The following is a 17,103-nucleotide window of genomic DNA, read 5'->3' on the forward strand; positions in this document are numbered from 1 at the left end:
CTTGGGCGGCCCAGGGTTTCACTGGTTTGGCTCCTGGGCATGGATATGGCACAGCTCATCAAGCCATGTTGAGGCGGCGTCCCACACAGCACAACCAGAGGCACTCACAACTAGAACAGACAACTCTGTACTGGGTCTTTGGAGAGAAGGAAAAAAAAAAAAATTGGCAACAGATGTTAGCTCAGGTGCCAATCTTTAAAAAAAAATATTGCAGCTCTTCACAATGATGCTCTGCTCATTTGGCAACGTCCACCATGAATGTTACTAAACACCTTCAGTGCCTGCAGCAGAGCCAAAATCCCAACCCAGGACTAATGCTGAGGCCACATTCCAGGTCCCCAAGAGTGGGGTCCCCCATGGGACCATTGTGGTTAAGCAGTTCCCTGCAGGGAGGATGACGGGCACACAGATGTTAGTCATGAGCTGCTGGATCAGAGACTCTTAAAGATCCCTGTCCCGGCACAGGATGGTTCCAACACTTAGCTTCTGACGTGGCTCCCGAAGGAAGGCGGGCCTCAGCACAGCACCTGTGACAGTCCTCCACACAGCAGACTCTTGCACCACTACGGCCAGCAAAGTGTGTCTCCCAAACCCAGAAAGCTATTTTAAAAAGACCTCAACACTTTGAGATGCTGGTCGTGAAATAAGTTAATTCTTCAAATTATGTTCATTCCTCTAAATGGACTAAATTGCTATTTCTTAACCTAACAAAAACTTTGCCTTGGTATACTATTCGATAAAGCAGCACTGTCCATTCCAGACATCTGTGGTTTCTAGTAGCCCCTCGGGCACCGGAGGAAAGATCCACCTGTGTGTGTTTGAGGCTCTCTGAGAGGCAGAGGCGGTCCTGCCGAGAGCAAGAAACAGACCCAGGCTCCTGACTCCTGAGGAAGGCCCCTTTGGCCACATCCACACAGAGAAAAATCTTGAACCATCCATACAGTCATCAAAATTAGGTATTACTTAAATAAACACTATACAGACCTGAGGGAAAGTACATCTGGTTTCAAGTTTTAAAAATTGCATGTAAACCTACTTTACTACAAGTAGATTTAAAACTAAGACACTCTTTCCAGATTCATAAAATGATTGGTGAATGCTAACTTTGAAAAGTAGGATTCGTTATTCTGGTCACTTAGCAGGAGAGCGTGGGAAAGGGTTATTGGTCAGAATTACCGATTCTAATCCCATCCCTGCCACTGGCTGTGTGGCCTGGGGCAGGTCACCTAACCTCCTCTGCCAAATAAAGAAGCCACACTGCAGAATCTCAGAATGGCTGAGGTGCTCTGATGTGCACAGGTCCTGCCCAGGAGTCTTTCTAAGGACCACCCAATAATAGAAAGCCAACATATGCATGTTAAAGTCTTGTGAAAAGAAAACCAAGGGCATTTTGTGTAATGCAGATGAAGACATATGTTCTTTACTATAAACTTACACTACAAAATAGTATTTTATTTTCATTATACATTAAAAAATCATCATTTAAATAATCAGAAGTAACCAATTTTCCAGATTGGTAAGTCACTAACAGACTTTCTTTAACAGAAATCTAAGTTTCATAAAACTGTTTTCAGGTATTGCTTCGATGTGCATCATGATTTTTAAATTTTATCATGGCAGCGGGAATTACTTTTCATATAAGCCAAAGAAAGGAGAGAGGCTTCAAAATTAAAATGACATTCTGATTTTATAGTGTTAGTTTAACAAAATATTATATCCCATCTGAACTAACAGTAAGCATCAGAAGAGTCATCCCAATGCACTGGTTTTACCAAATAGTAGGAAAAAGCCATAAAAGAATTTTTCAGTTTTGCTGATTTCTCATTTCTTCCTCTCATCCTAAGCAACTGCCTCATTTCTCAACTTTGTAACGTGACATTAAGACAATGTTTATGATGTCCACCTCCACAGGACATGAGAGATTCAATCATAACAGGAAATATGATGGAATATGCCCCAGGGAGAATGAGAAAGCAGATCCACTAGGACCCGAAACAACTGGGACATACAACAGGAATGGGGTCCCCTCACTGAACACAGATACTAACTGAGAAGTCTTGTTTGTTCCTCCTCTAAAGACATGGGTGTTCCCTCCAGAATGACAGACCCAACACACTGAGGAAGCAAGAAGTATAGGGATTACAATCTGGGACCAACACCAGCCTCAGGGAGATGCTGGGAGCTGGGTTGGCTGCGCCGAAGGGGGAGCTCTCGTCTTCAAGGGCATCACAATAAGGCTCCACAAGCTGCAGAGGACACCCCACGACGCTCTCAGCAACCGAGGTGGCAGAAGGGCTGTCCTTGTCTTATCAGGCTCCAAGGGACGGAGCCAGGTGAGGTAAGCACAGGGAAACCTAAGTTCTCAGGTCTGTGTCTGCAAAAACTGACTATCCACTACAATACACCGAGTTGGAGATAGGGCCTTGGGGAAAAAAGTGCTCAACAAACTTTTACAAATTTTGACTACTACATCAATTCTAAATACAGGAGGATTTTCACAACTTTAATAAGAAAGTGCTATTTCAAGTCTGGATAAATTCTTTCTTCTCTTTTCAATGTCTTAAAAGCAAAACAAAACAGACATGAGAACAATGAAGTAACATGAAGTAATATGTTTATCCAATATGTTTACATGTGTTTCATTAACTCAATTTTTAGTTAAAATATTATAGAGGGAAAAATAAGTAAAATGTGTAGGATTTGTGCTGTAAGGACACAGACAAGTGACTTAGAACACGTCACCCTCCTGCCTCTCCCGTCATGACCAAGGTCCCTGAGCTCCCAAATCCAGAAAGTGGTGCTATGACAACGCAGGGATGAAATACTGCAGGGAAACATCTTCATGCAGCAAATCAAAATGCACAATCTTGTTATTCACAATATCTAGGAAGAGAAGAAAACCCATGACTGTAAAGACCCCTTCCAGCACACACTCCACCCCAACATGTGAGACCAGCTGTTCCCCCTGGGCAACCATCAAAGGTGTCTTAATGGTGCTCTGTCCTCTCCCTGAGCACCGGGTTCTCCAGAGGCGAATGGTTTGTGGTCTCTGCTCTCCCCCATTACAGCTTAGTTCCTGCTGAATGACGGCCTTGCTCAGACGGGTTCAACCACAGCCAGTGGCGAGAGGAAGAGTGAAGCTGGGTGCCAAGCCTTTGATGAAAAACCCACAAGGCAGACATCTTGGCAATCACATTTACTCAAATCAGCGTCCTTCCAGGAAAAAGCAGCTTCTCGCCGGTGAGTGACCTAAGTGTGCTGAGAAAAGCCTAGAACCCGGCTGTGCCGCAGAGAGCCCAGTCATGGGAGAATGGAAGGTGAGGACAGGACCACAGAGGACCAGCGGGAAGACAGACTCCCCAGGAGAGGCACTGGACACAGAGGCGGTAGGTGGAGTGAGGGTATCAGGGAGAGGACCCCAGAGGCGGAACACCTAGAGGATGCCACCCACAGAGACAGAAACGACGGGCAGAAAAGGAGGTTTGAGGGACTAACAAAAAGGTAGGAGAGATTCAATTTTTGCTATGTCACTATTTGCTGGTCCGCCTCTCTGCTACATTCGGGTACACCAAAGCCACCTTTCCCAGAGCACAGGTGGCTCAGTCGGCTGCCTCGCTGATAACAAACAACTCCTCTGTCTCCTGGCCACAATGTGCTCAAGGTCTGACACAGTGCAGCTGGGGCCGCAGCCCCCACGGTCCGTGATCCATGATGCAGACGGGAGGGTAGCCGACACTCTTGCTACTAAACCGTGGCTGCCAGGCCCAAGAGCACAGCACCAGCAGGAGTCTGTTAGCAATGCAGAGCTGGGCATACGCACCTGCACTCAGCAAGATCCCCAGGGACTGCTATGCACGCTGGCGTTTTGAGAAGCCCTGTCTTAAATCTGTAAGGACCCTGCGCTGAAGCATGGCTCCCACCACTCGCAGCCATAGAAATGTGCCACAGTCCATGCCAACGTTTCTCAAGATGCAGCACGGGCAGACACTGGTACCTCCCCCTAAGAGTGCCCCGAACGCAGCCATTCCAGCTCCTCATTCCCTATCCCTGGCCCATTGTCCTCTGCACCACCTCCTCCTCTGCCCTATCCCCTATCTAATGCCTTTCCAAAGCAGTAAATGCCTTCCTATAGTATCTCCTCTCTGGTCTCCTCTGCTTCTCTGCGTGTCTCTCGTTCTAAAGGACTGTCATTCCTTGAAGAGCCCTAGAATTCTCTATTCCTTCTCCACAGAGTGCTGATGATCTGATGATTATTAGGTATACCTCTGGGCCACCCTTCTCAGCTCTGTCCACTGGTGGCTGAGAGTAGTCATATAAAAGGTGTCAAGGCCACGGCTCCCTTTCAGTTGCTGTGATCTTAGTAGCAGAGACAGACAGAGCCTTGAAAAATTCTTGCCAAGTGAGTCCCGCCTCATGTGCAGGCAATGAATGAAGGGTGCTAAGGAGGTGTGAGGCTGAGAAACACAGGCCAACCAGAATCAAGAGACTCGCTGAAAGCCAGGAGTGGAGAGGAAGCACAGACACTGAGATATGGGACAACTGTAGAAACTGCTCAGGCTTAGACATGGGGAGGCAACAAAGCATCATGCTGGGAACTTCAACCCAAGCCAAACGGCATGAGGGACTCCACGTGCATGAGGTTAGAGTACCATGGCAGGACCGGGACGTCAGCACCCATGCTCCCAAAGTTTCTTTCCAGGCACAGACCCACACAGGACGGCCAGTGAAGCAGCCCAGACCCGTCTGCCAGGCCCACACAGCTCCAGGCTGCCAGGAGCCAAGCGCCCGCAGCTGTTTCCTACTGCACCTCTAGGTACTTCTGAATCTGGGAAAACCCAAAACACCTGACTGCCCTAGAAAACTGGAGCCCATGTGACTGAGCTGTATTTTGCATTCGCAAGACTGTATACAATGGGTAAGGCTATGGCGGATTAAAATATATGAAAGCTGAAAAGCAAATGGAAATGCAAACTCACTGCATACGGCCTTTGTAGGATTTGCTTGTTGTCCAGCAAGAAACTGCAGGAGCTTCCTAATGTCTATGTGCACTTCAGCCATTTGTTCTGGGTTTCTAGCTTGGGAAGCATTTTCAGAGGCTAAAACGACAAGAACGACATTTTAAAATACAAAGTCTTCAGAAGTAATGGAACCCAGAGATAGCACAATGACCATTTACTTAAATAAATGATTTACACTACCACTGATTTCAGCAGCCTGGAGAAATACAGCAAGATGTAAATGTAGTCATTCATTAAGCCCTGACTCTAAAAATATCCTGCTAATTTCCAGGGAATCTCCATTTACAAGGACCTGAAATACGACCCAGTCTCTCCCTTTAGGTAAAAAAAAAATGTATCAATTAGTCCTCTCACACATATTTAAAAGATGAAATGCACAGAGCTAATGTAAGGCCTCTCTTCTAAAGGGGAATGAAAAGAAAACGTACTTTAATCTTCTGAGAAAGTATTAAAGGTAAGACCCTCTCTATATTTAATAAAATAAGCAAAACAAGCAACACCAAAATCAGTCATTGCACAACTTATCAAAGCCTTGATCATACAGACTGATTTTGCTGCAAGGGTACGCCCATCACTATAAAGTAAAAACCTTTCATATGCTATGCTAAAATGTGTCTGTAATAAGCAAACTGGTAGTAATAAATTTTAATTCTACAGTGGCAAGGGCCTATTACACCTGTTTTGGAACACGTGCACGTCTAAACCGGTTTTCACGTTATTAGCGAACACTCTTCCTGGTCCTTCACCTCGCTCCGGGCTCGAGCACCTCTCCAACTGCACTGCCCACCGCTGGGAGCTCTGAAGCACTCGATTCTAACCCCCTGAACTAATGCGGTCAATCACCCTATCGGCCACTGCTTACTGAACTGATTCTGTAGTCCCTTATCACCTTGTATGAGACAAAAATTTGATCACGTGAGAAAAGTTTGTATTTGCTAATCTAATTTTGTAAGTATTAAAGAGACCAATGTAGGAGAAAATAAGAAATGTGGTCTACCTTTCTGAGCACATTCCAGGTAAGAAACCAAAATCTTTAGTAGCAGAAACAGGAATTTAAGAGCTGAAAGGGCTCTTGGAGATTATTTAGCTGGTGCCCATTTTCACAGACCCTGAGCCAGTCCCTCAGCTGCTCAGCGGCAGGCACAGCTCCTTATGCCCAGTAGGCTAGTCTTCCACTGGCTGCACTGGCAGATCTCCAGTCTCAATTCTTGGTTCTCTCCCCAAGTGTGAAATACAGTCAACCAAATTTGAACCTTTTCTCATTAGAAACTTCAGTAAGGTGTGTCAGCTGAAACAATTTATCAAAAGCAAAACATAACCCACCAGAAAACTTACCTAATGGAGGATTTCCAAGATCTTTAAAATGAGTTGTAACACACACTAGTTCAGTTTCTATTTTCAAGTTCAATTCTCCATTTAGGTTTGCTTCAATAATCTGCAAATTGAGTATTTTACACAATCTTAAAAAAGAAAAGGAAAGCAAAAAAAGAAAACAATGGATATCACCTTCCACCAAACCAGGGACAAGGAAGTCCCACAAAACCCTACAATACTTCCAATGGCACCAAGACCCATGCAGCATCAGCAACAGAGAGAAGACAAGGCCTGGGAAACAGGAACTCAGAAATCTCCAAAAGTCTCCAAAGGAGAAGGGCCCCTCAGAGTGGAGAACTCAGCAGGGAGAGCTGAACACAGGTGGAGCTGGGGGAACTCTGTCTGCCAGGAGACTGACAAGGGGGCATCAGGGGAGACCTGGCCCCTGGGCTCCTGGGAAGAGCCAGAGGGAGCTAAGAGGAAATCTCGGGAGCAAAAGCCCCAGGTGAACAGGATGGGCACCTGGGGTTGAGACGGAGGGAGGGGGAAGAGGGCAAGGGCTCGGCCAGTCCTGGAGAGGCGGCTGTGGAAGAGACTCGGTGCTTTCACAGTCTGTGGTGATGACGGAATCAAGAACCCCAGAGTTATGAAGCCAGACTAGCCTGGTCCACTCTCACAGCTGAAACGAAAACTCCTCCTAAAAGGGGATTCCTAAAAGGACTGTGGTCAAACCCCAAACCAAGATATTCTGAAACGAGACAGAAATAACACTGGCCAAAGAGCACACTTGGAGACAAGAGAGCCACGCACAAAGCAGATGCAAAGTGTAACTCAGGATTCCAGAAGGAGCTGGAAGAAACTAAGAACAACGGAAGCTGCGAAAGGACAGGTAAGTCAGAGTTAGAGAAGCTCAAGAAATGAGATGACCAGCCTGCATGCAGACCAGCCTGCATGAAGAACTGACAGAGCTCAGGAAATAAGTGGAAATACAAGGGAAAATGTCAGAAGCAGAAACTAAACTAGAAGGAAGACATGTGCACGCACACACCACAGCGAGCACAGGAAGAGAAAATGAGGTGGAGAGGCGAAAAACAACAATCACCAAACCGAATCAGAGAGAAAAAGGATCTGAAGGAAAACAAAAGATAAGATAGTGAAGAAGAGCCCAGCGCAATAGGAGTTCCAGAAGAAAAGCACAGCACAGGAACACAATTCATGCTAACGACTATCCAGGAGCCTTCCGCACGGGGAGGAGACTTGGACAGACGTGGGGAAGGATACCACACATGGGGAAAATGAACCCGGAATGGCCAAACAACTGGATGCCAAAGGAAAGGGAAAAATCCCCCGGGGATCTATCAATGCCTCCTTCCCCCATGAATAAATCCAAGCCACTCACAAGTGAGACCGAATCAGAATGGAATCGTTCTCAGACAGCAACACTCCATACTGGAGACAATGGGGCACGGGGAAAGAAAGCGTGAGCCCAAGACTTCATGTCCAGCCAGACTGACATGGTGAAGCCGTGAAAACGAAGGAACCACTATTCCCATAAAGCCCTCTGGAGCAATCTGCTGGAGTATAGCTTTGGAAGACATGTGTGAGAGTTATCTTCCCCTGTGCAGCCAAAACCAAATGGTGGGAGTTGAGGGGGCAGAATAACATGTAATTATTATATGCTCTGACAAGGTAGACATTATGCAACTACTACAAAATGGGAGGGGGGAGAATGGAGAGAAAGTGGAAATTAGAATAAGCTCGCCGATTGCTTTAATTTTATAAATGGGCCAAACTGTTTGCTATAACTACAAATTTAATATAGCCATGAAGTCTCTAGAATTTCATGAGAACATAACCTTTTATTTAAAAAATAAACTCGGGGCACAGCCTGGTGGCGTAGTGGTTAGGATTGCGCACTCCGCTTCAGTGGCCTGGAGTTTGCAAGTTCGGATGCAGACCTACACACCGCTCCTCAAGCCATGCTGTGGTGATGTCCCACATACAAAATAGAGGAAGACTGGCACAGATGCTGGCTCAGGGCCAATCTTCCTCAACAAAAATAAATGAATAAATAAAAATAAAACATAAACTCAGATACTAAAAAGTGAGATTTCCAAATTCAGAAAGATCTGGAGATGCTGTCAGGTCTCCAGCACTTCAACAAACTGCAGTGTCATGTCGCCAGTGCACTCTCTGTACTGACAGTACAACTGGCTTGCTGACTGATACCAGCCCCTCCCAACTCCACACCTCCCACACTCCCAAGGCTCTCTCCACCCCTCATATCTCCTCTAACAGCGTCCGCCTCCTACTCTGCTCTCCCTTGCCTGCGACTTCTCCACAGATCACAGAGGGGCCTTTCTTTTCAAGCTCTGCGCTCCACTACCAACCAATGGGTTCTTTCAACTGGACAGAATCTAGAAATGAAGTTCAGGGAAAGATACCTATACTACTAACATGGTTTAAGATTTGGCTAATCTGCCAATGGCATACTACATTTCTCTTTTTAATGTTGGTATCTGCCCATTTCTAAAGCCTGGTAAATGTTTGGAAAGCCCATGCAGCAGTTTGCAATTCCCTTTTTGCTCAACTAGTAACACAGGCCTGCCACCCAGCCACTGGAGAGATAAAGGCAGTCGTCCCATTTGGTAGGAGCCAAGCCAAAGGTGCAGCAAGGAGACATGGGGGCTGGGAGACAGTGGAGGATGCCCTGCTCTGCACACTCTGCTGCAGCTAAGTCTGTCTATACTGAGCGAGGAGAACTGAAGATTCCTCATTCTTGTTCCTTAAAATTGGTGAACTGCATATTTCTCATTCTAGAAACAAAACCAAAAATTTTTTTAACTTGGGTGAGCTCTTATTTCTGAGGTTTTTGACATTAAATAGAAAAAGAGCCCCCCTAACTTACTTGCTATATAATCTACTAAATGTACCTTTGAATGGGAAGTATTCATTGTCAGCCTTATTCTTTCAAGACCCACAAATATACTGTTGTATTCCTAAGTCCACTCTCCTATAATCCAGAAACAATCCTTGACTGAAATAAAATATATACAACAATCCTTGTGAATATTCTGGACTGCTTACTGGGGCTCTGTAAAGTTAAACACAATGTATGCCCATGTGTCTCAAATGAGCACACATTCAATATCTACCTGTAAATTCTCGTTGCTTTTGAAAAACAGTGGTTTTATCTAAGTAAAGATTTATTCAAGAAAGCAGCCTGCGACTGTCCTAGACTGACTTCAGGCTTAAATGTTCTTATGTTTTCTTCAAATTCCTAAAAGTTTGATTCCTGAGCAATCAAACATCAGATTCCATCTCCCCTGACCGTACACAGTGTCTGGTACACGGCAGCATTCAATCAAAACTCACTGAAGGAATTAACAAACAACTAATTCTTGAAACCCTAGTCACTCATGTCTATTTTGTGATTGTTACCCAGAACATTACTCACACTAACATCCTCTATTTCTTAAGAATCTGGATAAGATCTTACTTCTTTCAATGATTTCCTTAATGATAATTTTCTACCATTTATGGAATACTGACTAAACGTACTGGGCATCTAACATAGATTACCTCTCAATTTACAAAAGGAGCAAAGCCTCTGTGCTGGCTGCACTCTCATCCCCACTTTGGGGAACACCCAGCACCAGGGCACACACAGCTGAGTGGGGTGGCTGGGAGTGGCTCCAGGCTCTGAGGCTAACTTTCATCCCAGGCCCATGCAACAATGCTTACTACCTACTGAGTGGCAGTCCCACCGTGGGGGGCTGGAATGAAAGACGGTTAAGACAGAGTTTCCCTTTTTAAGAAGCAGGTAGTTCAGGAGGGGTTCCAAGACATTACCAGGTAATTTATCATGCAGCACGGAACAGAGTAGCTCAGTGGAGAAGGGTCTCATAGCCAGGGCGGTGGGGAGAAGGTCTGGGAGTTACGGAGTGTCTGTGTGGCTCCAAGGACTCACCTTGGCCACTACATCATGGTGCCTCTCACCCATACACCTGGATTCCCTTGTTTTACCCACCAGGCTGATCCTGTGACACTCTGAGGCAGTGTTTCTGAGACAATATTTAAGGTATAACATAGCACAGCTCTTATTACAAAGCACTGCTACCCAATGTGGTGCAAAGCCAGGCAGGGTCAGCATCTCTGAACCTGTCAGAAACTCAGTCTCCCGCCCAGCCCAGGGGGTTCCCATGCACGTTAGTATTTAAGAAGCAATTTCTTAAAACATGATGTAGATTCCCAGTGTCTGTGCTCACTTTCCTGCTGCTACATGAGTCACACACACAGCCCACCCTCATCAGTCACATCTCATTAAAGGAAGTAAGGGAAAGAATGAGAGTCTCAACGAGGGTGGCTTGAGCATCTCCCACAGGATGGTGGATACTTTTAATGTGTTGAGTCCCACCCATTTTCCTTAATTCTCTGTAATCTTCAAACACAGCATTCTGGTTACCCAGGGAGATCTCATTATGCACTTGGCTACTCTAACTTTCTCTACATTTGATAACTTTCCATTTAGTATTCCAGATTGCAGTAGCCACTCTACAAAATTTTTATTTGTTTTTAAGCACTCCAGAGAGAAGAAAAATACCTCTGATGACTTTATCTATCTAAGCTACTTTGCTGACTCATTTCTATTGTACTGAAAGAACAAACAATTAGATCCTTGGATTAATTGCCCTGACTTTTCTCTCCTGGGCCTCTCTGAACCTCTCTGAAGGTCCTCACGCAATCCCCAGAGGAAGCGTTCAGACTGACAACTGGATCAACATCAAGGCAGTCACAGGAGAATGCCAATGTCAGCAGAGCGCACACTGCTTCATGGGAAGCTGATTGTAAATTAAAATGAAATCCATAAAGATTAAGTTATGAAAGAAAATTAACTCTTAAGTGAGCACAACTGTGGAGACAAAACGGCCCATAAATATTTCCCAGGCTTCAGAAAACTGCTGTAATTCCAAAGATCTCTTGAAGCTAAACTTCATCCCAGGCCCATGCAACAATACTTACTACCTACCTACTGAGTGGCAGTCCCACCGTAGGGGGATGGAATGAAAGACGGTTAAGACAGAGTTTCCCTCTTCAAGAAGCGGGCAGTTCACGAGGGGTTCCAAGATATTACCAGGTAACTCATCATGCAGCACTGAGCAAAGCAGCTCAGCGGAGGAGGGTCTCACAGCCAGGGCGGTGGGGAGGAGACCTGGCAGTTACGACAAACAGTGAGAATGGCTAAGTGCTTTCCAGGGGAAGATGGGAGAGAAGAAACTGAGTGTGAGTGGGAGAGACAGAACCTGGAAAGAACTGACGTCGTGGGGAAGGATCGAGTCCAGAAAGGTTCTGCAGGGAGGGTGTGGCTATGTGACAGGAGACAAGGCCTGGCAGATGGTGAAGATTGAATGTCTACACTTCCTGAGGTGGACAGTGGTTTTTAAAAGACTCAAGGACATCATCAAATGCGTTTTTGAGGGGTGAGTGAAGAAAGAATTCAGGAGAACCCAAGCTGTGAATGAGGATTATCCATACAATTCACCGTCAGTCACATACTGTAGCATTTCATGACATTGGCAGACCTCCACAAAAGTAAAGAGAGAAATAAACGTGCCTGCCTACTTGGCATGAGAGCTGCTTAGAGTTAAGATGGGTGTGGTCTGGGGGATCTTTGTCCTGGGCTCGCTGAGACATTTGGCAAATAGAGAGGACACGCAACTCACGGCCACTATCAGTCATAAAAAAATACACATTAGCAGATAAAACGTGTAATCTTCTGTCCAAAACATAAGGAAAGAAAGCCAGAACTGTCAAACATATTCTTAAAATACTACAAATGTAAATTTAAGGGATCAAGGCAAATACAAAAGCTTTTCCCAGTGAAGGAGAGTTGGAAAGCACTAGAACAGGCTTCTAAGGGCATCTGTAAAACTGCAGACTCTCAACAACAGGCCAGGACCCCAGAGCAGGCCTCAGTGAGGGGACCCTGCACACCTGTGCGCACCACATGGCAGCATCCACACCTTGGGCAGGCAAGGTTTCCTCTCAGGACACACAGCTTAAACCAAATACTTCAAAGCTCTTTTCTAAAGAAATAACAACTTACAAGATGATTGCTGATGTTTTTCATTTTTTCCACAACGCTCTTCATGGTCTTCAAGACTGGTAAATAAATACTAACCTACACAACCAATGAGAAAAATCAGAAGTATTCAAAACATTAATATGGTCAAGTACTGACAGGCGCTTACTACCTATGTTTGGACTCTGTGTATGCTTAGAAGTTCCAGAATCCTATGTTTTTAAATTGTCTCAATAAATTTTTTTTTAAATATGAGATGAAAAACAATTTTACACTTTCACTAACTCATGCCTGCCTGTGGTTACCTCGGTGACAATGGCCGTGTGGGCATTCTCTGGTTCCAGGACTGCAGTCCTTCCGCTGAGATGCCCCATATACCCTGAGGAGAATAAGACTCAAGCACCGGTGGGAGGCCTTCCTCTGAGGGATGCACACCCACTCAGGGGCCTTTCTCTCCTCTGAAGAGGCACTGTGAGAATGCCCTGCATCAGCACTCAGAGCAGGCTGTAACAGTGCTTGATATGATGCTGGCTTTATCCCAGGGTAGACGTCTTTTAGTAAAAGTCAAGGAAATATTCTATCCAGTATATTTTCATAATTTCTTCTTCAATAAATTACGAGCAAGAGGCAAAGGACCCTGTGGCATCATTTTTGTTTTCGGTGGCTCCAAGATTCCCGTAGTAGGACTAAAGCAGACTTTCCTCTTGGCTCTTACACACATCCCGGACATGGCTCCTTACAGGACGAGGAAAATCAAGGTCTGTGAGACCCAAACTGGTGCCTAAGGCCATCACTCCCGATAGAAATGACTATCGTCCAAAGTACTACTTTAGTTTTGCTGTATTTAAGCACTACTAGTAAGCAAGACACTCTCCTATCAGTAAAGAGTATGGTGTTTCTATGATATGCAGCACTGTTTTAAGATGTTTTATGTAAAGAGGAAAAGGCAAGTATACCAATTTTTTTCTGGAGTATCCTTTAAATATGAGTATCACTTTCTTTACACATACAATGGAACTGTCAAACAAAATATACTCTAAGATTGTAACTAAAACCAGAAAATTCAAATCACACCATTTAACATGTGATGAACAAGAGAACTCCAGGCATCACTCACATCAGAGTCTGGGACTGTAGGTTCTTGCAAATCCTTCCATAATCTTCTAGGAATAACCTTTACGGGAATGTCGTGTGTCACGATGCGACTACTGCTCGACACAGATAACTGCCAAGGGAAGAATTAAAAAATATTTTTATAACATCAATATTAAAAGAAAACAGAACTGAAGGACAAAAAAAGTTGATATCAAATCTAAATGGGATGTTCTCAGTTCATTCATAAAAGTCCATTCAACAAATATATGGCATGCCTGTTCTGCGCTGGGTCCTTTTAGGAGCTGGGAAGCGTGATGAATAAGCCAAGGTCCTCAACATTTCAGTGGTACAAATGGATCAATAAGCAAGAAAACAAACACATGAAACTGAGCTACATACAATACACAAAATTGTGATGGCCTTGAGGAAAAGCAAACAGCAACCAGGTGAGCACGTGAGAGGGTCTTAGACTGGGAGGTCAGGAAAGGCTTCTCTGAGAGGTGACATTTCAGATCGTACCAGAACAAGGAGGAGCAGGCAGGCACAGGAAGATGGGGACTAGAGGGACAGTGTCCCAGGCAAGGGGAATAGCACATGTGAAGCCATGAGGCAAAAGAAAACTTGCTATGTTGAAGGAACTTCAACACAGAAGAGACTATTCTGTGTGCACAGGACATTCAGCGTGCTGCATCTCCACAGTGCTGAAAGGATAAAACTATCTATATCTAGGTCCAGGGGCTTCTATGAGACTCATAATAAACCAAAGCATCCTGTACTCTTAGACAGAAAAGCATTATATGTGACTGTCATGCTTTTCCTTAAGCAATTGAAGAAACACACCAAACTTACATTGTGACATGAAATGCTATGATTAGCTCTAAGAACTGCCTGTCTGCAGAGTTATGAAGTTGTGAAGAAAAGCTGAGGACCCCTCTTCCACAGAGACCGTTAAACTGAACACAAGGCTCACACGTAAGATGGCTACAGTACACACAACACATACAGGAGGGGAGGCCAAGATGAGGGAAGGCCAGGGAGGAGGCAGTGCTGGCACTGAGCACTAAAAGAAGATAAGGCTTCAAACAGAGATAAGGAGAGAGATTCCCAGTGGAAGCCCCAGCATCACTCGAAGCCCCAGCATCACTCAAAGCCTGGGAGGTGGAAAAGAATGGGACACAGCCAGGGAACCACTCAGAAGGTAGTAGTTGGCAATTTGGCTTCAAGATAGACTGGGCCATAGGTGAAGGGCTTTGACGTTATGTTAAGAAACATGAACTTCAGTCTGTGAGCAGCGAGAGCCTGTGGGGGGTGTTCTGAGGAGAGCTGTGCATTAAGTTCCTCTGGGAGTAGTGTGGAAGACAGATGTGCCACTCGAGAACAAGAGGTCAGGGAAAGGCCTTACAGTAGATGTGGAGGGGGGACACTCCAAAGGTGAAAATGGATAGAAACCATGATTTTTAACTAGGTGACAATACCCCTAAAAGAAACGGAGATGCTGGGATATGGAGATTGAGAAGAAAGATACAGAAGTATTACTGTGTAGGAAAAGACAGCAACCTGGTTGAATGTTATATGATCACAATGCCATTTAAATATGAGGAGGAACCGAATCCAATGGAAATTTTCATAAAATTTAATTTAAATAAAATAAATTTTAAGAAACTTTATATTAAACATTTTAAATAAAAATTTTAATAAAATTAAGTTAAATAAAATAAAATTTCATTCTGATAAAACCAATTAGCTTTCCACATACTGTTAAAAAGCCTAGGCTGATACCCACTTCTACGCCTTCAGGGAAGTTTCACAAACGCCCCCTCCTACTCACCAGCTCTATAGAGACTGTGAGACAGGGATAGTGTTTATTAGTCAGCTTTATTTTCAAGGCTCTGGCATTCTGGGCAGTTTTCAAGGCTCGAGATAAATTCTCCGATGTTAGCTCTAAATATATCTCATTGTTAGCTGCGGAGATACCTTCCATTTGAAATTCGCTGAAAAAGTTCTCCTAAAGGGAGAAAAAGCAGGGACATCAGCGTCCTTCCCAGCGCGTTCGGGAGAAGTCCGCAGGCCCCTGGGGAGCTTCGGCTCACCTGCTCCAGCTCACACCACATGCTCACCCCTCCACTGGCCAACTTGTCCGAGAGGATGAAATTCAGCTTATAGGGGCTGATGCGGAGAGTGCAGGTTTTGGCAAGCTTGGCTATCATGTTACTGACTCCTACAGCAGGGGCACAAAAGAAGGATTTACTAAGAAGCACATCCAGTGTCCCCGGGGCCAACTTAGTTTGCAGAAGTAGTTCAACACGGTGCAACTTCCCGGTGGAAAGAGAACGGTTTACAGTGACATCCACTGGACAGCACTTTAATACCGCTGAAGTCATGTCAGCCTCCCAACAGCCCTGCGAGGGACGGGGCACACACCATCAGTGCTGGAACAAGGAAACCAAGGGAACCTAGTGGACGGACTCCCTCGTTCGCCACTCGCTTGTGGCCCACCGGGCGCTGTGGCACAGAGGCCAGCGCAAGGCTAGGCGCAGTCGGGCGAGGACCAAGGGGGCCGGACCGTGAGCGGGTGCCTGCGCCACATAACGGTGTCTCCTGGGCCAGCGGCCGGTTTAAGAAGCAAAGCCAGGAGATCCGAGTCAGGTTTCAGAACAACCCTCGGGACCTGCTCTCCGGCCCGCGAGTCGCCACCCGCGCCCACCCCATCCTCCGCGGCCCCGCGCCGCCCCGCCCCGAGCGCCCCACCGCGCGCGCCGCCTCCTTTCGGTCCCCCCGCCCTTCCGTCCTCCTGTGCACCGCCCAGGGCCGCGCTCACGCGTGAAGTGGTTCAGACAGGCCGCGTCCACGATCTTGGCTCGAAACTTCATGGCGGGACAGGGGCCCGCTCGGGACCTCCGTTGGTGGCGGACTCGGCTCCCGCCCTAAGCGTCCCGCCGGAAACGTCTCGGCGCGCCCATTGGTTCCGCCCGGCTCAGCCCGGCCGGACACTTGGGCTGGGGTCACGCCCCGGGGGGAGGCGGAGTTACGGGTCACGCCCCGGGGGAGGCGGGATCCAAGGTCCCTTCCCTGTAGGAGGTGGTGTCCCTGGGTCATGCCCCAGGAGAGGTGAGGTCCCGGGTCACGTCCCTTGAGGAGGCGGGGCAGGGGGGCGGGGTCCCAGTATTACGCCCCAGGAGAAGCAGGGTCCCAGGTCACGCCACCCGAGGGAGAGTGGGTCCTCGGATCCCGCCCCAGGGGAAGCAGGGTGACAGTTCACGTGCCGAGAGGAGGCAGTGTCCCCGGATCACTGCCTAGGGGAGGCGAGGTCCCGGGTTACTCTTCGAGTCACGTCCCCGGGGTAGGTGGACTCCTCAGGCACGTCGCAGGGGAAGGGGGGGAGGGGTCCCTGGGTCACACTCGGGGTTGACGGTGGGGTTCCTGGGTCACGCTCCGGGGTGACGGTGGCATCAACTTTTAGTGATGCGAGAGTCCTCAAGCCCCACGTAATGGAGATTGATTCTGAAGATCTCCATACATTTTGAAAGAACTTTGTGACACCCATTTCTGATTGTGTTTTAAAACATCAAAAACAAAATCAATCAGGGCTGGCCC

General features: G+C 46.4%; 1 protein-coding gene across 1 annotated transcript; it reads right to left on the minus strand.

Annotated features, from left to right (window-relative positions):
- Positions 1-100: 100 nt before the first annotated feature.
- Positions 101-16,420, minus strand: HUS1 (HUS1 checkpoint clamp component). The gene is made up of 8 exons (XM_046670689.1): positions 16,328-16,420; positions 15,600-15,727; positions 15,338-15,514; positions 13,532-13,639; positions 12,439-12,513; positions 6,354-6,453; positions 4,977-5,096; positions 101-2,883 (listed from the first exon to the last, which is right to left on the minus strand). Exons 1-8 carry the CDS (start codon positions 16,377-16,379, stop codon positions 2,801-2,803), a joined length of 843 nt encoding a protein of 280 aa, XP_046526645.1. The 5' UTR covers positions 16,380-16,420; the 3' UTR covers positions 101-2,800.
- Between the last annotated feature and the right edge of the window lie 683 nt (positions 16,421-17,103).

Source organism: Equus quagga, chromosome 8 (assembly GCF_021613505.1).
Source record: "Equus quagga isolate Etosha38 chromosome 8, UCLA_HA_Equagga_1.0, whole genome shotgun sequence".
Classification (NCBI taxonomy): Eukaryota; Metazoa; Chordata; class Mammalia; order Perissodactyla; family Equidae; genus Equus; species Equus quagga.